General features: G+C 50.1%; 7 protein-coding genes across 7 annotated transcripts; 2 read left to right on the top strand and 5 right to left on the bottom strand.

The window, feature by feature from the left end:
* Positions 1–236: 236 nt before the first annotated feature.
* On the bottom strand, positions 237–1794 carry CTHT_0031980 (uncharacterized protein; the record flags this gene model as incomplete). The annotated part of the gene is made up of 3 exons (XM_006693576.1): positions 237–1065; positions 1133–1705; positions 1784–1794. 3 exons carry the CDS (start codon positions 1792–1794, stop codon positions 237–239), a joined length of 1413 nt encoding a protein of 470 aa, XP_006693639.1.
* Positions 1795–2288: 494 nt separating this feature from the next.
* Positions 2289–3486, top strand: CTHT_0031970 (putative pre-mRNA polyadenylation factor; the record flags this gene model as incomplete). The annotated part of the gene is made up of 4 exons (XM_006693575.1): positions 2289–2483; positions 2544–2596; positions 2663–2865; positions 2927–3486. 4 exons carry the CDS (start codon positions 2289–2291, stop codon positions 3484–3486), a joined length of 1011 nt encoding a protein of 336 aa, XP_006693638.1.
* A 225-nt stretch (positions 3487–3711) lies between these two features.
* On the bottom strand, positions 3712–5301 carry CTHT_0031960 (uncharacterized protein; the record flags this gene model as incomplete). The annotated part of the gene is made up of 1 exon (XM_006693574.1): positions 3712–5301. One exon carries the CDS (start codon positions 5299–5301, stop codon positions 3712–3714), a length of 1590 nt encoding a protein of 529 aa, XP_006693637.1.
* An 866-nt stretch (positions 5302–6167) lies between these two features.
* Positions 6168–7148, bottom strand: CTHT_0031950 (uncharacterized protein; the record flags this gene model as incomplete). Its single annotated transcript, XM_006693573.1, has 1 exon — positions 6168–7148. One exon carries the CDS (start codon positions 7146–7148, stop codon positions 6168–6170), a length of 981 nt encoding a protein of 326 aa, XP_006693636.1.
* Positions 7149–8710: 1562 nt separating this feature from the next.
* On the bottom strand, positions 8711–9751 carry CTHT_0031940 (uncharacterized protein; the record flags this gene model as incomplete). Its single annotated transcript, XM_006693572.1, has 1 exon — positions 8711–9751. One exon carries the CDS (start codon positions 9749–9751, stop codon positions 8711–8713), a length of 1041 nt encoding a protein of 346 aa, XP_006693635.1.
* A 1170-nt stretch (positions 9752–10921) lies between these two features.
* CTHT_0031930 (uncharacterized protein) lies at positions 10922–11209 on the bottom strand (the record flags this gene model as incomplete). The annotated part of the gene is made up of 1 exon (XM_006693571.1): positions 10922–11209. One exon carries the CDS (start codon positions 11207–11209, stop codon positions 10922–10924), a length of 288 nt encoding a protein of 95 aa, XP_006693634.1.
* Positions 11210–16157: 4948 nt separating this feature from the next.
* CTHT_0031920 (uncharacterized protein) lies at positions 16158–16685 on the top strand (the record flags this gene model as incomplete). Its single annotated transcript, XM_006693570.1, has 1 exon — positions 16158–16685. The coding sequence occupies one exon, from the start codon at positions 16158–16160 to the stop codon at positions 16683–16685; it is 528 nt and encodes a 175-aa protein (XP_006693633.1).
* Positions 16686–21727: the final 5042 nt, after the last annotated feature.

Here is a 21727-nt window from a genome sequence, read left to right as displayed (position 1 = left end):
ATGCATTCCCTGGCGTGTAGGCAAAAGTCCATTCGATGTGTTTTTGAAAAGCGAGCATGGTTGGCCAAAAGAGATACCATTTACCCACATAGGCACTCTTATATGATGAAATACAGTACAAAGCCTTTTCTGACCTCGAGGGGTATACAGAGACCGGCTTCACAACCGCATTGGTTTTGTACACCACCTATGTTCCAGTAGGATTAATTTGCTCAGACTGGTATGCATTTTAGGGATCAGCTACCGTGTCCCATAAAGTCCCTCAGTTGCAATTCCGTAACGCCTTCCTTCACACCTCCAACCACACCGGCAACCTTGAGGATGCTTTCCTCAAACTCCCGCAGCACAGCCGCCAACTCATAGACCCTCTCGTCCACGCCACCCTGGGCCGCATTCCTGGACTGGGCCGCAACATTCTGCATGGCCATGGCATGGGCCTCAACACCCGTTAGGTGAGCTTCAATCTCTGTGATGGTCTTCTCAAATTTCTTCATCATCTCTTCCATTTCGTCAGCCGTCTTGGAGAAGTAGCTGATCAAATCCGCGTTGCTCTGACCATCAGCATCCGCAGAGGCGCCCGACGCGCCAGCGGTCCCAGCACCTCCCATCTGCTTTGACCATAGCCCTGCTTGATGGTACTGCATCGGTAGCTTCAGGTTGTCGATGGCCTTGAAGGACAGCCGCGCGTTGTCGGCATCCTGCTTGACCAGCTCGCGCAGCTGGTCGATCGCAAGGATGTCACTGGACAGGGCGTTATGCGCGCCCTCTGACTTGCGCGTCACAAAGTTAACGTCGGTCGGAATCGCAGCGAGCTGCTCGCCGTGAGCAGGGAGGAAGGCATCAACAGCCTCCTTGTCACGGATGCATTTTTGGATTTCTTCGTCGATCTTGGCAATTTCTTGCTGGAGAGCTTCTGTGAGGTCGTTGAAGCGGGTGGTAGATTTAATGTTGCTCAGATCGATGCGCACGCCTGGGACAACCTGCTGCTGAGTATTGGTAGATTGGCCCATGGTTAGGCCAGGGGTAGCGTTCTGCTGCTGCTGAGGCTGTGTTGTCGATTGGCCGCTGCAGGATTTGGTCGTCAGTATCCTCAAGGATAGGACAAACTAAACTACGCGTCAGGATGACTTACAAAAGGCCCCCGGTGGCCGGCTTCGCTGTTTGCCCAAACAACCCGCCGCCTCCAATAGTATTCGAGGTATTACCAAACAAGCCGGCCCCCGTATTTGTGGTTGTGCTGCCGAAGAGCCCTCCAGTAGCCGGCTTCTGTTGCGTAGCACTGCCAAAAAGACCACCACTCTGAGCGGGCTGTGGTTGAGTAGTCGTGCCGAACAATCCCACAGTCTGCGCCGGCTGCGATGTGGTTGTCGTGTTGCCAAACAAGCCGCCTGTTGACTGCGGTTGTGACGTCGCTGTTGCCCCAAACAACCCTCCCGTCTGCTGAGGCTGACTCGTCGTTGTCGTCGTCGAGCCGAACAACCCTCCTGTCTGCTGCGGTTGGCTTGTGGCCGTGGTACTGCCGAATAGGCCGGTACTCTGGAGTTGGGAGGACGGCGTCTGGGTTGCCGTCGAACCAAAAAGACCTCCTGTCTGCTGCGGTTGGGATGTCGCCGTGCCAAACAAAGACCCTGTCTGAGCGGACTGGGAGGTCGTTGTCCCAAAAAGTCCACCGCCAGCTGGGGTCTGGCTGGTGGTGTTGGTTCCACTGAAGACGAGGTCAGTTTTCTCCTGCGTCTTTCAAAGCGCCAGCTGCCACCGAACGCGCGCAGAATGGGCAACTTACAAGAGCGACATGGCTGCTGTGCGTTGCAGCTGGGAATGGGCAATGGCCGCTCTTTCCTCCGTTATACGCAGGACGGGTTGGAAAGGTCGTCGCAAAGAGGGAGTGAAGCGACTGACGGGATGTTTGTTTGCCAGAAGCCGGTCGCTCTGCGCAGCGCTGGGTCGCTGGTGCCGCCGCGTGTTTTGAATGGCCGCGCATAGCTTTTGGCAGCCCCACGCAACCAGAGGGCAGATCCACATTAGCACACGCTCGATTCTGGAGTGGCATGCAGGTTCTGCTTCACCGCCTTCCAGAAGAAGGCAAACTTTGGTGGGTCACACCAAGCTAAGCGCTGCTACATCGCATCCTGTCCTTCGCAACCTGAACTTCAGATTCGCTCCATCGACCGCAAGCGGCTTGTATTGCTGTCATCGTTCAAGCTCGAGAATATTAGCCAGATTCTCATTCCCAGACAGTCATTCCCCCCCCCAATTCTTAGCAAATCTCAGTCATACCAGCCCAGAAAATGCCTTCCTCACCAGCAATGGACATTGACGACGACGACTTTTACGGCCCTGACGAGCCGCAACCACCGGCTTCTCAGGCGGCCCCCGCAGAGACTGCTGCGCCTGCGACAAAAAATGAATCCAACCCCGAGCGCGAGCTCGAGGAAGGCGAAGAAGAGGATGAAGGAGGCGAGATGGATGAGGACGAAGACTCTGTATGCATGCGCCGCCCAGTTTTTTGTCATTGTAGCCAATTGCATTAACATTTCTCATAGGATATCGACATCATCACAGACCGGCCGGATAGTTCGAAGCCCCCTCCTCCAATGTATGCCATTCATTCATATCTCGTTTCTTTAGTGAGCTCTACCTGACTGGATACGTTCTTCGACAGTCAGTCCAGATACAGCGAAATCAAGAATATTCCGCAGAGAACACCATCAAGCGATACAACCACCAAGCCAGCCCGTAAAAGAGAAGAGCCAAAACAACCTGCCCCAGAATTACAGCCGGTCTCATCCTCCAAAATTGATGTCAATGCCATACCTATCCACAAGCCTACAGGAAAGCCAATAACCCAAGTCATCATTGACGAAGGTCAGCTACCTATTGCCCAAATTATCCCATGACTCACCAACTTTGCTGACGCTGCTAAAAGACCTCCCTGACAATGACAAACCGTGGCGCAAGCCCGGTACCGATCTCTCCGATTACTTCAACTACGGCTTTGACGAGTTCACATGGGCCCTATACGCCCAGAAACAAGAAGCTCTGCGCGCAGAATACAATCCAGAGGCGATCGCCGCCAGCAACAAGAAGTTGTTCGAGGAGATGACCAACATGATGATGATGAGCGGGCTCATGCCGCCCAGCATGCCGGGTGCTGGTCCTGGAGGCGCGCCTGGCGGTCCTGGTGTTGGCGCTGGCGGTCCTGGTGGCAGCGGCATGACTGCCATGCCTGGTATGGAAGGCATTCCGGTTGAGATGCAGGCAGTGATGCAGCAGATGATGGCTAGTGGGATTGATCCAACCCAGATGGATATGAATGCCATGTCGGCCATGCTTGGGATGCAAGGTAGTGGTGGGCAAGGTACTGGCGGGCAGGGAGGCCAGGGGCAGGGCTTTGGCGGCGGGTTTGGAGGAAACCAGGGGCAAGGATATGGCTATGATCAACAGATGGGAGGACGAGGAGGCAGGGGACGTGGTAGGAGATGGTAACGAAAGGTACAGTTCAAGGCCATTGGGTCAATCAATTTTCCTCTTTTATAACAATCGTAACAGTAATGGATGCAACCCAGGTATCTGTGAAAAATATGTAAAGAGATTGCCAGCCGGCTATTACTGAAAACAAAGACAAGAGGTATCTAAGACAAAAACGTTACGATATATCCTCCACAACATCCAAAAAGATGTAAAAACCTGATATGTAACCTCTGATCTTGGCTACGGCCCTGAGGAAGCTGTCGCCACACTGTTTTTCAATGAAGCCTTAATTTCCTGAATCAAGGCCTCACGCCCTTCAGTGGCGCAATCCTTCAGGTCGGCTCCAGCCTTGATCAGAGCCTTTATTGCTGCCCGATTCTTCCACTGCATGGCTGCCATAAGGGGCGTGTTGCCAAAGCAATCCCTAGCATTGATATCCGCCCCGAGAGAGATCAGCTTCTCAATAATCCTCATCCTAGCCATTTCTCTCTCCTCATCTTCCTCACCCTCCCGTTCGCCCACCCCTTCCTCAGCGGCAGCAGTGGGCGGGGCAGTCCCCACAGGGACGGCCGACTGCATACAACACATGTGCAGCGGCGTCAGACACCCGCCCTTGACGGTCGTCGTGACGAAGCCGTGCTTGGGATTGGCGCCCAGCTTCAACAGCTGGTCAGCAACAGCGAAGTGACCGAGTCGGCAGGCTTCGCCGAACGGGGTGATGGCTGAGTAGGGAATGTACATCTTGATCTCGACTTCGACGCTGGCGCCGAGGGACAAGAGTTGCGGGATGGTGGTGTCCCATCGTCTTTGGGCGTAGGCGTGGTAGAAGGGGGTCAGCGTGCGGTCGTCGCGCGGGTCAATGTTAGTTTGGATCTTGGATGTGACGAGGTAGTCAACGAGTTTGGTTAGGCCCATGCCAGCGGCGTGGTGGAGAGCTGTTGAGCCGTAGCCGAGGTTGTCTGGGTCGTTGGCGTTGGTCATATTGAAATGCTCCATCATGTGCGAAGCGCCGTGCTCGAGGAGTAACTGGGCGGTCTCCTCGTGCGAGTGACAGATGGCGATGTGGAGAGGTGACCAGCTTGGGGGATCGCGGTCATCTTCAGGGTTTTCGAGGGCATTGAGCAGGCCGTATGCTGGAGCACATGAGCAAAAGCGCTCGGAGGGAACATTGGTAGATGCGCCAGCGTCAAGAAGCTTAAGGAGAATGTCATTATACCCTCGGCTAGCGGCCACATGCAAGGCACGGTAACGGCGAGTCACTAAATTAGGACTAGAGGTCGATTTAACAGGTTGTGGCGCAAGGCTAGGTCGGAACGTGAAACTCCTGCTAAATGGGGTAAATGAGGGCTGACTGGTAACAGAAGGTGTGGCAGGTAACTGAGCTGTTTCTGATGTGCGAATCGGCTTGGCAATCTCGTCGATTTCAGCGGCTCCTCCGGTCCTGGGCAAAGTCGGTGGTATGGACTCGCAAGGTTTCCTGGTGACAGGATCCCAGAGCTCTCCCCCACGGTTCTTGACCACATTTTCTTGAGCGACAACACAGGCCCTTTCCCAATCATCGGCCGAAATGCGCTCCACAAACTCGTGATTTGGGTCGATGCCAGCGTCCAGCGCCATCTTCAGTGTCGACATGAGGCCGTGTCTTGCGGCCCAGGCTAGTGGGCGCGCATCACCACATTGGGCAGCGCGCTTGTAAAGAAGAGGATGCGCGGTGCTGTAGAGACGTCGGTTCGTCTGGGCGAGCGCAGCAATGTCGGCGACATTGTCGAGGTTTTCGACGATGAAGACGATAAGCTCCATAGGGAGCGCATTAAGCGTGTGGGACGCCATCGCGATGTGTGCCAGCAACCTGGACGATGCCAAAACGTCGTGTCCTTTGCGCTGTCGGGGTCTCCTCAGGGGGGGTTGTGTCAGCAGGAGCAGGCAGTATATTTGTAACCAGCGGTTCACGACAAAACCTTCCATTGAAAGGCTCCGGGCCGGGGGACGTGAGGAGAGAAGTGGAAGTGGCTACAGAAGCAGCGCAGTGCCCTGACAGGCTTGGCGGATTTGGTTGCGTCGGCCGTTCCCAGCAACGGCAATCGCGTTGCTCACCCCCCCTGCTCTAGTTCACTCCCTTGGCTCTGCTCCCCTGGATCCTCAGGGCGCACTGCAGACGGACCCCACACCCCGGCATTTCTCCCCATCGCCAAGCCTGCGATCGATTGTCGTCGATCCACCCTCTACCCCAGAAGGCCCCCAGAAGGCTCTGATCTGTCTGAACTTGCAGCGAAACTTCTGCCAACTCCACCTTCCCAGCTTCATCTCAGCCCAGAGATTGCGACGCCAGTGGTCGATATGCCGTCGAACGGCTGTCGGCCGTGTCCAACATGGAGCACTGTCTTGGCGAGACAGATGGCTCATCGGCAGGCCACCTTGTCGCCCAGGACCGGCAACTCCGAATTGGCAAACGAAAATGCGCTAGGACCCAAGCTGTCCATGCTGTGTTAACTCATCCCTGCAAAACCTTCCAACAACACCCTGAAACCTGGGAACGTCGATGCCGATCTATTCTGGATTTAAACCCATTGCCACTAACTCCAAACTGTTGATTTTCAATCTTAGGGTATCTTACTAATGCCCACAAGCCACAGAATCCTGCTACCATTCTGAATCATGAAATTTGCTGTCGTAAACACACCCATCATCCAGATTGTCTATTCCACCACACTTCCGACCCCAGACTCGACCCTTGGAGGTCGAATGTAGTCCGCGATTCGCTTTTTCAAGCTCGATCGGCGATGCAAACCATGACCTGGCTGCCGTTCACCAGCAAGAAGGCTGCTCCCTTGCGACAACGATTGGCGGTACTGCTTCTGCAGCGACTTTGACCCCCCAACACTGTCCTTTACACAGGTGTTTTTGCGTCCTGGTAGCTCGACATTTCCCTCCAGTAACCCCTGCACCTTTCTTGGTTCTTTTCTGTCCATATGGTTGTGTTTCTTGCTGGGACCTTCGGAATGTCGTGCACCTGACGCCATACCGCTGTCCGTCATTGACGCTTTCTCCATAACAGACGCGTACTGCTTGTGGGGGTCTGGCAAAACGCGAGAAGTCGACGAAGCTTCTGCAGAACGTTTCACCAAGTTGTTCAGGCTCATCCGTTCGCGCTCTGAGTGCCGCCGCTGTTCTTCAGCTTGGGCGTGCATAATGAATAGCTCATAATTGGTCAGTTCGTGGTCAGACTGCTGCTGCTGCTCCGGTTCTAAGCTCGGACTTTCGCCCAACGGAGACCGAGTTATGGGCGTGGGGTCAACCGGGCCGTGGACAGCTCTCTGCGACGCCTGAAAGGGATTGTCTCCGAGGGTGTAGAAGTATCTCTTCGTTGGCATGGTTGCCGAGAACTGCGAGTGCCAATGGAAAAGTTCTTGCGGTTCGTTGATTATTTGACGTTGAGGGAGGCTGTGCCTCCGGTATCCCCCAGATTCCGTTGCGCCGGCCGCTGGGACGGGTAGCCGAGCGAAGTCGGCAGCAGCATGTTTGGGCACGTAAGGAAGTCGGGGTTTCGTCGTTTCTTCCTCGACAACTTCGAGGGCCATTTGAGGAGTAGACCTTTTCCAAACCCTTAAATGGTCCCGGATGCTGCGTTTCCTCGTGAGTTGGGGAGACTGCGGGGCTAAGCTTGGCGTTCGGGACATGACTATTGCCGATACTTTTGTTGTCAATGCTCCCGGTTTCTCAAACTCCTAGGTGAGAGAATTTGGTCGTCACGGTCTCCTAATTCGGACTGCTCAAGATCCTGATATTGTGGCTTCTGAGAGGCGCTCTCCTCGCTTTTCCTTCTTCGTGCTTATTGCAACTTGTACGTGATGACTCCTTTTGATGCAACTGTGAAACGTCAAACAGGGTTTGGCCAAGGAAGGTGTAAATGCCTCTCGGGCGGTACCTTCGAGATCGATTAATGGATGCTTCTTCATAGTAACAAGGTGCTGGACAAAGCTAGACTTCTTTGGCACAAGGATAAAGGCGATAAATAATCTCTTTTGTCGTCCAATCCGAAGAATCGAGGAAGTCCTCAGCTTACATCGGCCCAAGCTGAGCAGTGACGTACTTACCACTATAGGAAGATGGCGGGCCCATAGACACTTTCCTACCAATCAATTAACGAACTTTGGCTTTCTGCAAGCTTCTTTGCATTTAGAAGCTTTGCGCACACTTGAGGTTTGGTGCTGGAGATAGTTTGTGTGTGACGAAGGGTGTCCCTGTCAGTGTTTCGCGCTTTATCAGTTCCGTTACCATCCCGTTGGGACAGATGACCCCTCAAAGAGCGGGACTGCAAAGTGAGGACAACTCTACTGAAGGTCGCCTAAGCAGTTTTCCTTTCCCTTATGAGCTGCTCGAACAGAATAGTTCCCATAACCGGAGACTTCCCAGGACAATACCATTGTTTTGTCAAGAGTTAAATGCCATGATCAACCAAGTTGAGTTTCTCCATTGATCGGCCGCACATCCGAAAGAGCCTCGAGAAAGCTCGACAAACCCCCGCTTCCCATTCAGTTTTGGCCTTGCTACGTGTTATCACCAATGGGAAGGAAGACTATTTTAGACCGGGTGCTTAGTGTGTAAGGCTATGTATGTAAGGCAGGCCGACGCACATGCAATAGGGCATCCGGCATTGCAAACCAAAGTTCTCAGCTTTGGAGCTCTGGCGGTCTGTCTCGTGTTGTGATCAACGTTTGCCAAAGAATTCGAGGTGACCCCCATGGCGAACCGCCAAAACAATGGAAGGTTATCTGAAAGGACTTAAGGAATCATAAACATTTAGAAGGCACCTGCTGACGAAGTCCGTTGTTGAACAACTACACGCCAAAGAAAGTACAGATTGAAAGTATTTGCCATCGTCTTGATGGCAGAAACATGCTGTTGTGAGATTAAATGCGGATGTGCCCTACTAAGATACATCTAAGACAAACTTGATCATTGGTGAAACACATTATGCGATGCTTATCATGGGCGGGAACCTCAAAGTCTATTCAACCACTAAGCCAGGGCTGGACAAGTGTCTTCTATCAGTCTAACGGAACCTCTAAGACTACTTATAGTTCAACAGAACCGTTTCGGCCGTGATCCATGGATGATATACCATCGCTGATGCTAGGAGCCTCTCTTCCTTGAATTCTCTTCCTTGAATACAATGTCACCGTTCTAGCCCTAACTACTATGCTTAGCTCAATTCCCTGTGTTTCCTGCCAGATCCTGTTCAAGCACCAGCCCCAGCATCGCGAGTATTGTTCCCGTCACCAGTGTCCTTAATGTTTTCGTTGTCTTCTCCATCACCAACCCACTGATCAGCGAAACCTTGTTTTCCTTTAAATTCACTAACCGGGACAAGTCTCAATCCACAAACGTACTCACCATCGTTATGCTTAGGCACTTTGACCCCTCCCCGTCGGGCAACCTCCTTGATTTCCCAGGCCAGTGTTTCAATATCCTGAGACTTCAGAGGCACACGATGGTCCCCATACCACGACATCACACTTGCAGAGCTCTTTTCACACCAGTTGTCGAGAAGTCCTTGGTGCAGGGGCAGACCCTCATCCAACAGTCCATGCACATGCAATGTCGGCAGCTTCAGTTTCTGGACAACTGACACTGCCACGCCACCGTGGCTGCTGATCTCCCCTGCATCTGGCAGCACATTCGGGGCATAAATCTCCTTAGGGCCCAAGGCAATGACAGGTTCTCGACCGGCCATCGTCACTGCGAAGTTAAACTTGAACCCTAGAGGGAGTTCCAAACCTTTTTCCTCCCAGATTTGCTGGCGGTACAACAGACTAGCCGCTAGCTTGCCCCCTTGGCTGAATCCGAGCACGCCAACTAGCTCCCCGTCGGCACCTTCTGCATTGTCTTTGTCGATAGCCTCCTTCAAAGATGCATCAATCTGTCTGACGGCATCTGCAGCATCAACATCGGGATGTTCTTCCTTGAAGCGCAGCCAGCGACGGTATGTTCCGAACTCTTGCTCGTTGTACACCTTGGCCAGGAGCGGAGAGATCGGAGGGGATTCGAAAGGGGCATTGGCAAAGACGAGGCGAAAATGAGGCGACAGTTTCTTAGTAAGTCGAGCCATTTGGGCCTTGAAGATGAGAGCATTGGTGCCTCCTCCGTGAAGGCATAGGATTCGCGGATGATGGAGCGTGCAAACCGGTTTTCTCTCTCTGGGGGGCGGTTTGGCCCTTTCTCGGAGGACTCTGGGATCATCCCTGTGGTCGTGTAGTGGTGGTTCTTCGTATGGCTCCATGCTGACTTGAATGTGGTGGTCGTTATTCGATGCAAAGCAATCGATATTGATTAGGACCTCGATATGAGAGTTGAGATGGTTGCACGGAATAACGACTTGGTCAGATAGTTTTCTAGGATGCAACGAGAGAACAAGCGCCTTGAAACAGATGGAACCATCGAATGCTCACAAAAACGGCTTGCAACTTCTGTTGTCAAAGAGTTGAAGATGAGGAAAAGATTCCAACTGAGTTCGTGGCAAGCTAAGGTTCTACCGTCACAAGCACATATATGCCCAAGTCAACATCGGTGTCCAGGCAGGTGCGCTCTCGTCCCTGTACCATTCGGAGTGGACTGCTGCCAGAATCAAGCACCGTGATTTCGTGTACTTATCAAGGAATTGATGGTGATAAACGGAAGGAGAAGCTCAACACCGTAAGCATAGAGAGAAAAGAAGGAGCTAAGGCTTCGGAGAGACAGGTGGGTGACTCCGGAAGCCCCCCACGGAGTGACGGGATCTTACATTGCTCCTGGCCATATCTGGTCAGCAATGCTTACAGGCCTTTGTGAAACTGCCTTTCTAACCTCATGCTGCATGGTCAAACCAAGCATTGCGTAGGAAAATAGATGAGCTTTTTGTAAGGCGAGATTATTCATGGATGCGACGAGAGAATGATCGTGCGACCAAGAGAAACTTTAGGACATGCCAAGCACTTCATCTCCATTGGTAACAATGGTGAACGAACAAAAGTCGACACCTAGTGGCCGACAGGTTAACTGTTTTGAGGCTGTCGACTACGAACAACTAAATATCAGCAGATCACATTTTGACAAAACCAATATGCATGATGCAGACCTGATAGCTAAAACAAGGGAAAATGAACAGGTGGGATCGACTTATCAATGAGAAATTCTCATTTCTGTGTTCTCATATTATCCTGTCCGAAGACGCCTCGACATGTGGGCATGCACCAATCCACAAATATAGGGACCCTCGGAATACACGCCCAGATATTAGACATAAGACTCGAAGAAGCTTTGCAGTGCTGCTGGGATCTTGAGACAAGGCGCTCAGAAGTCTTCCAGTTTCCAAACTTCATAAGCTGGCTCCTCGTACGGATGAGCCCTAGTGGATTGATAAGCGTCAACGTTTAAAAATAACGTTGAATTTGAAGATAATTGGTGAAACGTCTTACTTTTTTAGCGCTGCTACGGCGTTTCTTGCCACATCCTCACCGAAGCAGATGGTTGAAACACAAGCCTCCTCGACATACTCCAGCTCGCCCACCTTTCCGATGTGCGGATTGGCAGCGTCACCAGGCCGGAATTGTCCAGTGCCGTTGGTGGTCCAGCAGCATTCGGTATAGTTTCCACCGGGGTATCGACCGGCCCCTGCGGCAAAGATGGCCTTCTTACAGGCCTCGACAGCATTGAGGGGCACGTAGAAGACGAGCTTGTAGCGAGCGACTGCAGATGCCATTCTTGGTGTGTCGGAACTTGGAGGGCAGGTGATGAGTCGCCTCAAGATACCACTCAATGGAGTCGATCTGCTCCTCTGGTTGTTTAGCGGGCTGAGGACAGAAAAGATTGAGGAGTTGGAGACGCAAGGCAACCGTTCTCATGCGGGGAAGCGGGGCAACCTGTCAGTGGGTCTCGAGTTCGTCAAAACGACTACCGACACAGTTCCGGACCCACTTTTCTCATTTTCATGCCACTCTCAGTCCTCATCTTATCCAGAATGTTCACTCAATTCTCCTCACTCATCTCATAACAGATTGTTTAGCTCTACCGTTGTTCATGCTTTTTCATTAATCTTATTTCATATTTTCACTTCATATGTATATGTATTCTCATCAAAGTGTGAATATGATGTCAGAATCCCTCGGGATTCAATTTTGTTAGTACCATGTTCATACACATGCGCTTGGATGTTGAATTTCACTTGAGTGAGAATAACTCATCTTGCAGCTTCAGCGACAAAGGCCTGATGTTCTCCCTTGTATTTTGCTCATACAGACCCTGAAACAAGTCTGAATTATAGACTGGCTCTCTTTTCGAGAACCCCCCAAGCAAAGCCGCCCTGCCTTGCCGCCTGCTCGCTCATTGGCACTCTTTTCTCACCGCTGTGTTATACGCATCAAGCTCACTTCCACTTACACCTAATATACTCAGATTCACATTGCTGCTTCAATTGCGTTTGGGATGGCGAAGTGTGCACAGTGAGCTTCAAGGAAGTTCAGAAGGACATTTGTGTGCCCCATGGTGTGATAATACCTTCCTTGAGGGGAGTAAAGCTTACTAAGTTCATCCCGTGTAGCAGGGGACATGAGCGTCATCTTTCCAGGCAGATTCTGTTGGTTGTTCGCCAAGGCTATCATGAAACAATGTCCAAGCTATTTGGATTGGCATATGTGTACTTGATGTTGCTTGAGTGCCAGTTTCTGAAGCTAGAATCTCCTCTATTGTAGTGGAAGCTACATGCAGCTACAGTCATCCGGGCACGTCATCAGGTGCATTTCAGCTGTTCGCCGACGTCACTTCCCCATGACAATAGTCAACCCCCATCTGGGATCTTGATGTGATCCATCATCTCAAGGGTGATCAACAGTCAGGCCATATTTGACCTGTGTGATGGAGGTGTATATTTCTAACCACATCTGAATCTGGCGGTACTCCAAAGAGTGTCACTTAGAAGACGTATGTCCCTTACAATCTAGTTGAAGATACCTATGCACCATTCTTTTGAAAGCATTTGCCAAGTTAACCCTTCAGCGTTGACAAGATGAAAGTTTAATTTTCCATCCAACATCTCCTTCAGGCATCAGGACACAGTGACTTCCTCGAGTACCACGTCCGATTCAAATACCCGCCGAGTGCGATCAAAACTTGCTCTTGCGGCGAGACAGTATCCAGAGGCCACTTCCTCCAGTGCTCCCTGTCCTCCTTTGACGATCCTCTTGCTGACCGCCTAGACCCCAGAGCATTTTGGCACTCATATCAACTGTTGGAGGATAGAAAATCACAACTCGAACCTTCCGGCTCAGCCAGGAGCCATCAAACAGGACAAGCCATCCCTCCTCAACGCGCTCCCTACTCTCCCTTACGCATGACCTCACAATCTCGATCGATGCACACCCCTAACAACGGAGAATCAGGCATCATTGCATGCATTGACCTTGAGAAGCCGCTCTTCAATGGAGATATGATAGCTGAGGAAATTTAGGATTTCCAACAACTACTTCGCCGTTTGAAGAATGGGCATGTGTTATGGTTGGCCCGCCCTTTCTAGGCGAAGTGTGGTAATCCTCAAGGAAGCCAAAAATTGAAGCTTTTCACACAATTAGACTGAACTTGGGCTAATTGTCTTACCCACAAAGTGGATAGCGAGCAAGAAGAAGCCAGATTCAACTCACTGGCGATCAAGGTATCCAAAGGAACCGGGAAGGTTCAGGACGAGGTTGTGCTGAACTTGGATAGAGAGATCACAATTGATAATGTTGTCTGTATAGGACGATTCCATCCTTCAGTCTAGGTCAGAAGCTGCTTTCTTCTGGACTGAGCACGGATGCCCAGGTACTGTTCTTCATTAAACCTGGTTCCCTCAAGTCCCGTAAATAGAGAGTGGCAAGAGTTCATATCCGAACCATCGCCCCCGGACAGAACGAAAGTTAAAACACGCGCTATAAGCTTGAACTTTCGTGATGTCCTTGTCAAGCTCCGAGTTATTCCATCTCATCCATCAGACAAACAGATTCAGTTGGGCTTGGAGGGATCTGGTATTGTTCGGCGAGTTATCCCAAGTTCAATCTCGCCTTGAGGCCGAGGAATCGTATGATGATTCTTTCAGTTGGTATCAACGAGCTCCAAATGCATCTGACAATTTCAACATCATTGGCTGAACACATTCATGACAGCTTATCGTTTGTGGAGGCAGTGACGATACCGGTATGCTTGGCAACTGTCATATATGCGCTCCTTGAGGTTGATCGGCTGCGCTCCTGGGATACAATGTTGATCCATTCATCATGTGGAAGTGTTGGATTGGCGACGTTGTAGATCTCCCGGGCCGTGGGATGAGTGAAAATACATGCTACAATGGGAGGGCAAAACAAGCGAGAGCTCCTCTCGCAGAGACTTAACTCAAAGACAACCAGATTTTCGGCTCAAAGGATAATGAGACAGACAGCAGGAAAAGGTGTAGATCTGGTGCCGAGTTCTCTTTCTGGAGTTGCTGCACAAGTTATAGGCCTGCGTGGCCGGATATGGAATGATGCTGGAGCTGAGGAAAGAGACTTTCTGGGAGCAGGCCGGCTGGCCAAGAAGCCGTTCTTGGGGAATAAAACATACGTTGGAGTGGTTGTCAGACAACTGGTCGCCGATTACCCAGATCAAATTGCCATGTTGCTTGAAAATTTCTCAATATGCGCTATCGAGGGTTGTTCCAGCCGTTGAGGCCCATGACACGTTTCGGAACCGAAGAAGTTAAACAGGCATTTTAGCACTTGCAAAGCGGCGATCTTGGTAATGTTATCGTCACGTGCAGGGATCAAGCGACAGTACCTGCCTCAAGGTTCTGCCGGATGTAGCCTTGGAGTTTGGACCTAGAGGATTGTATCTCTTTATTGGGGGGTTCGAAAGGCTTGGGGACCACAATTGCCATCTGGTTATTTGGAAATGAAATCAAGGATCTGAAAATATTATCCCGCAGCAGTACAGGAATAGGTCAAAAGGAAATAGGCTTATGAAGAACTGGCGGTCATAGGCTGCACAATTCACCCATTGGCTAGAAGCGCCGAAAATGAGGAGGATGTGGAAAGACCGGTCATGGCCTCTGGGAAGCCTGCCAAAGGCGTGTTTCAACTGGCGACGGCACTAGAAGACAAATCATTTCTCGACATAAAATGGAGCGAGTTGCAAGCTGTTATTGCTGCAACCAGCCGACGTCGCAGCTGGCCTGGCAAAACGTCAGGTGGTTATGGGACTAAAACCAGAGCTATATCTTGATGCTTCCAACAACCGGACAAACTGGCGACGCAACCATCGCATGGGATTGTATCATAATTTGCTACGGGCCGATGAGAGAAAAGCATGGCCAACGCAGAGGAAAGCGCCTTATCGTCTTACATAAATCAGATCCTTTGGTGCAGCTGCTGGGCAAGACATCAACTACGCGGCCAAACTTTCTCGGAGAAGATAAAATGTCGAGCTTCTCGCACGTGAACTTGGGCTGGAGGTGCAGGAGCTCATGTTGAAGCCGGTTGGACATGCAAGGAGAATAGATACGCAATTGACTTTGGCGGATATTGGCTTGGATCCCATGATGTCAACTGAGTTGCGGATATGGACGAAGCGCGAGTTCGGAATCAATGTAAGCACGTTGGAGATCATGGAAGTGGTTTTCTGAAGCAATTGGGGCGACGGAATTGGCTGAGAATCGGGCCTCACGCTGACGACCCCAGTCCATCCGAGAGTAGATGTTCCTTTTGGCTTAAACAGATTGGTCAGACTTATAGCAGCAGTACGTGATTCAAAGTAATACAACACAGGATGGTGACCGTTTTATGCCAAGGACAGTCAGCGGAATTTGATGACATCTCGGTGATTGTTGGTTGGTTTGAGGGTTCTGGGAGTTTGGAATTTCATTTTTCCCTATTCTAAAAGTTCAACTCACCTTCCTTTTCCTCCCCGCAACAACCCCAGCCCTTGTAATACTTGTCAGAACAACTACACCCCCATGCATTATCCGTTGACAGTCAGGTGACTCAGGCTTTTTGAAGCCCGGCAGTTGTTCGTTAATCTGTTTTGTGGAACTGCATGATGCGATGAAGCCCTCATTAATCACCACCCATGGTATGTTTTGGTGACTTTTATTGTACCTGACTACCGTACCGGCGTCAAGGCACAATCACTACAGACAAAAAGCCCCTGCAAAGATACCTATGCTTCCTGGACTTAAAGTACTCGAGCTTTGACCCAGGAAGCACAAGCATAATTTTTGGCGCACCAATCGAACTTCAAGCTCCTATGAGTTCGACGTCATGAAATGCAAGAACCTCGCTCCACCGGAAAATGCCCACCTTGACTCTGGACGTTCACTGACCGGTCGCCACTTGGTTATTTTGAACCATTCCTGCTTCTCAGCTTGCCAAAATTGAATATTGTCTGGCTTGATATGTTGAGTCAATACCTCCCGTCACACTCGACAAATCTCCAGGCGTCTGGCCATGCTCTCTTGAGTTATGGAGTTGCTGCCCAACTTGACAGTAATGGCCGGCTTATCTAACCGTGGAGCTACTTACTTGGGTTTCTGTTTCTTGTACAGGGCTTCCCAGCCTGCACTCCACACGTACTTGTCATCAGTCTCAGTGAAGCGACCTTCAACGTTTCCTTACACCCCACTTCCGACTTTGTCTCTCATCATCACCACCATGACTCCTCGCAGCACCGAAACTATGTTTGACATTGCATCCGATGTGATAAACCTTCTCCGAAAGTCTAAGGAAACTCTCGCGGTGGCGGAATCATTAACAGGTGGCGGAGTTATGATGGCCTTGACCGCAGTTCCTGGTGCCAGCGAGTGTGTCCGAGGCGGTGTTGTTTCCTATACCATTCCGCTCAAAGAGAACATTCTTGGTGTAGATGAAAACCTAATCGCACGTGAGGGCGTTGTTCACGCTTCTGTTGCCGCACAAATGGCTGAAGGAGCACGTCGTGTTGCAGCCGTGGATGGTATTGAGGCGACATGGGGTCTCGGAACGACGGGCGATGCTGGGCCCGATAAGCAAGGTAAAGATGTTGGGACAGTCTTCCTCGCCGTTGCGGCCTCAGATGATACCCAGACATGGGGTCCTTTTAGTTTTCCTGGGTCAAGGGAGCAAGTTCGCCAGGGGGCCATATTAGAGGCTCTAGCGCGTTTAAGGCAGGCTTTGGTTGGAAGAAAAGCAAACAGCTCCTAAAAGAAGCCCTTAACGAGTTGGTAATGGCCTCAAATATCTAGAGAGTTAGCCCCAGCCTGTAGAGGCTAAGCACCGCTATTCTGGATGAATAGCAATCAAATCATTTGATCTTAAGCGACATATTGACTTCGCAAGGGTTCAGGGGTAGTTACAACAGCCCATCTTAACTGTTGTCTCTGTAGCAACATGGATGGATTGTCAGGTTGTTGGTTATTTTGTACTACATCCCTTGCCTATAACTATGACACCGGCCTAGAAAATTCGTGTTCAACCCAACTGCATGTGCCTGCAGCATCAAGAACTATAATCTCATGGCTCGAACGACTGGCATCCTAATCGGAACCACAAGGTCAATGCCAGGGATTTTCCCCCCCATCAACATCTGTGGCGTTCAGAATATGAGGTTGAGTTCAGTCTTGGAGGGGATAGAGCCAATGATAACCGACACAAAGCTAACCTCAGCTACCCCGCCCAGTCATCGATATCCAGCATACGACGATAGGCTTAGATCACGCCTGCCTGACCTTTGAGCACCGTTTTCGGTCTTTCAGCACGCTCACCTTAGAGAACCGATTCTAAAGGATATCATACCTGCTGACAGAAACTCACAGCCAGCAAGATGCTATGATCAAAGTCCGATGTGACACTACAACAACCTACACCGAGTTTTTATATTTATCGTCAACAATGTCTCCTAAATTATTGTTTCTCACTCCGTCGCTCGCTTTTGCATCATTGCCCCTCGCTTTTTCAACAAAAGCTCTGAATACTAGTGCTCGCTTAGGCAAAGGAAAGGTCAGTGATGAACAGCAGGGTGGCGTCGTTTATTTTTGCCGCAGCAACTGCAGCGTAAGTTCCCTTGACTGGTTGCCTTCTCAAAGTTCTTGCCGTGCATGATTACCAATAGCTTTGTTTGATAGAGTCGTACCAGTCACTGCTACAGGAAACGATTAGCACCAATTAGTCGCAGACGCCCTGTCTGGGAGCTCCGGCGACCCGGGCTTCGGGCTTGGCTAGGGCTACCCCCAAGCCCTCTCAAACCACGGAAGATCCCACCCCCTGGCATAGCATCATGGTGGCGGTCGAACAAGCCTCAATCCAGCCTGTGGGATGGCCCCTCAGCTAAACCGTTCCTCGCTCTCTTCGACGGAAAGTGTCTGGCTAGATGGGTCGCAGAGGCATCTGGACACGGAGACTTCCTAGAGTACCATGTCAGGTTCAACCACCCCCCGAGTGCTATCAAAACCTGCCCTTGTGGTTCGATAGGCTTCAAGGGCCATTTCCTGAGATGTCCCCTCGCGTCCTTCAATAACCCTATGGCAGGGTGTCTGGACCCAAGAGCCTTTTGGCACTCGCACCAACTTTTTGAGAACAGGAGAATACAACTGGAGCTTCACGGCTTCGCGCGAGATGAACAGACGGGGCTAACTATTCCCACCCTGCGCCCTCCTGTCTCCTCTCCTCGCTTGATACAACGCCCCCAAAACCGTCACCCACCCAGCGACTCACAATCAGAGTCAGAAATGTCTAGCTTGAATATTCAAATCCCTGGGATTCTCCCCACTTAGCCCATTTCCCATTCTCATTTATGATATCTCCTCACAGCAACACACCGTTTTTTCCCTTGGATTTTCCCGCATGTATACAGTATAGTTTAGGCAACCCATAACCACCTCTTGCCTGCCGCCGTCGTGGGCACGACCAGGCATCCTCAAGGGTGAGACGGGTCCAAAATATAATTCAATTCAATTCAATTCGATTCGATTCGATTGGCACCACGTTACTAGTCCTCCTTATAAACCTCCCCCTGCCTGCCCAACTGTTATCTCAACCAACTTGTGTCGTACATATTTCCGGCTTCCCTGCCTGCAACTTTCGACACTCACCCAACACTGCAGTTGCCCTGAAACCCCAACTATATCTTACACATCTTACCCTTGTGATCAACCTCCTTCTACGGGCATTGGTTGCGAAGTCTCCTACATCATTATCCCTCCAAATAGTTGTTCAACGACCACTTCGAGCGATGTACTCACCAGCATCAGCTGCAATAAGAGCAAGGCCACTAGCAGCACAAGCATGAGCTCAATCTCAACATGATACAATAATGACAACTGCGAGACCACCATGAGCAACGTTGAAACCACGTGTAATGGGTGACTTGGTCTGATGCAGACAGGGATCGACAATGGGTCAAATGGGTTGATGATGGCCACTGACGATGTGGGGTGTACAACGAAGTCAACTGCTACGAGTAATAATCTTTCTTGGTCCTCAGTGTCCTTGTGTTTGGGAGAGGAAAACCAAGAAAAATCCTTCATTGTGTGCAAGTAGCCCTATTATAAAATCCCTTTGCCCTTGTGAGTATCTCGCAGTTTCCTGCAATCTTCAGGGGTTTTCCTCATCATGGCAAGGCTATCTAACTCATTCTTGCCGCCCCCTCATATTTCCCGGGATCTATCAATCAGATATGCCTTTGCCCTTCTCAGCTCTTGTGTCACTGGTGTTCTATATGTCGACTGTCAAGGATATTTCTTCTCCTTGGACTTCCGTATCCATGTGACACCACGACAACCGCTACAATTCCTCCTCCTACTTCTACCACGGCCACGATGTCCACTTCAACTTAGTTTGTGACAATTACCTGCGAGGTCAGCACAACTAGCACAAGCAAGACCGAGATCATCACCACCACCAACTGCCCTGAGGCCACAGGAACAGTGGCATCCATCGCAACAAGCCAGACCAAGAAAACGCCTTTTCACACTCATTCATACTTTTAAGCTCGGTCCAGTAACAGCACCTCAGCCTTCGAGTCTAAGACGAAGACGAAGACTCCTCGACCCCCCCTAATATCTCAGAAAACAGAGCTGCCAGCTACTGAGGATCCTCCTCCCATGAGCACAACGGTTTCAAGCGCAATTTCTACCGCTGGTGCTAGACGGCTTAGGCCTTTCAGGTTCCGGTAAACACCGCATTTTCAGTGTGAGGCTGGTTAACCTGAAGGTGTTCACTGTAGTTCATATGGGTTCTGGTGAAAGCTGTGATAGTACTTGGAACATGTAACAAAGTTACACTGGGATAAGGTACGGTTATGACTATGTTAGATAATGTCGTTAATTTTGTAGGAGTGGATAGTGTCTAGATCATCTTGCAAGAGACATAGTGCTCCAGTTTTAACCTTGTCCTGAAGCCAAGTTATAATCTAGTTCATTGACTGCTTTGCACATCTCAGTCATTCGATGTTTACTGCAACCTGAATTGTCACTTCTCCTCATCCCCTGTATGCCTTCATGGCAAGTGGACAGTGTATCCTTGTTGGGGGTGGACCAAACCAACCCCGCAAGATCTAGGATGATCAGGATGCCTACGGGGTCACAGCTCTCATGATACGCATCGAGGAAGCCTTGACTTGTTATCCAAGTCTTCTGTTTGGAAATCTTTAGCACCTCACACCATCACATAACAAAGGCCTTTGTCCTTATCGTCAGCATCAGCGTGAAGCCAAAGTCAAGCGCTTGTTGCTGTGGACAGTGATGGGTCAAAAAGTGGGATTAAAAGCTGTTAGACAGCCCCACCCAAAGCTTGTATACTTTCCCCTGATCCCTGACTTGCTGCTCACCTACACCTGGTCATCAGGAAAAGTCGCGCCACTAACCTAGTTACAAGCATTATGAAACACCAGTTACCTCAAAGAAGATAAATTGGCCTGAACAAACCTAGAATGACTCAGGAACGCAGTTGAGCCAAACTCATTACTTAGAAGCACTATGTCCAGTCCGGATAGCTCCCAATGACAGATGTAGGTGCGTATCATGCTTGTTTTTCAGAAGGAATCAAACAAATTCGAATCATCCAAAGGATTGTTATAAAAGATGGGCTTTCTTTGTATCTGCTATGATGTTACACGCTGTATTGCAGGTGTTTCCTTGAATAAGGATGTGACCAACGTTGCTTCTATACATTTTGTATCCCATTCTCAGCCGAGTCATTGTGCCAGGCCAATGCTAAGTAGCATTTGCATTGAGTACACCAATAACAATCTCGTTGATAGGATTCGAATATCGCAGGAATCTCTAACTAAAAGACGGATGGTCCAAGAGAACACAAAAAAGGAACATTTGAAGAGCACAGATGCATCACAATTACCTTCATTCGCCTGTCCTGGACTACCCATTCAATATTGAGATAAATGCTTTGAAGCAAGATTCCACTTTGACTCTTCAGCCTATATGTTCCGCATATTTACATTCTTCCTATAAACCTGGGGATTGAGCATCTGGATAGCAACTCATTTATCGATTTTGCCGAGCCACTTTCTCTGATTTGTCAGCATGGAATAGGTTTTACAGAGCTTTCAATTCTCAAATAAGACGTTATTATTCTCTTCGTCACGTTTACGTACAAGTACCCAATTGCTCTCTGCTTTTGTCATGGATGAGTGGTTACCAAACTTAAGATCCGCACCCAAATGATAAATAGACATTTTCCACGGTACCAATTCATCCTCTTCTCATAATATGAGCTCAGGTTCCAAGCTTCGTCATCCTAGGTGACTAATATCAAGACACTTGATTTTTTCTTTAAAAAGTCCACCAAGTTCCATATATAAATCTTGAGATAAAGTCCCTTCAGAAACGTGTAATTTAACCTTGCTATCGAGATGTCTACCGAAAAGAGTCCAGTCAAAGTCTGCACAACAACATAAGGAGTTCCATCTAAAATCAGCTAAAAAGTCATTGACATCGCTAGCTCAAGTTGTTTCCATTAATAAAAGAAGGGAGCTGTGCAGACCGCAACCTTATACAGCCGCCTACAAGTCCATAGCATGATAAATTCTCTATCTGAAGTTTGTCTGTCAAATCCTTCCCCCATTCCCCCCTTCCCGCCCAAAAATGATCTGTCCGCAGCAGGTTGTTGACTCGGCCTGTTAGCCACAAGTGACCACGGTGTGGTCACCGTTGACCTACCTCGGTCAGCCCGGGCTCCACTGAGGTCAGCTCCACACTTGACATTATATAAGAGCCATGCTCATCCCCCTT

This window comes from Thermochaetoides thermophila (genome assembly GCF_000221225.1).
Source record: "Thermochaetoides thermophila DSM 1495 unplaced genomic scaffold scf7180000011816, whole genome shotgun sequence".
Classification (NCBI taxonomy): domain Eukaryota; kingdom Fungi; phylum Ascomycota; class Sordariomycetes; order Sordariales; family Chaetomiaceae; genus Thermochaetoides; species Thermochaetoides thermophila.
This window is presented reverse-complemented; position numbering and strand designations above follow the sequence as displayed.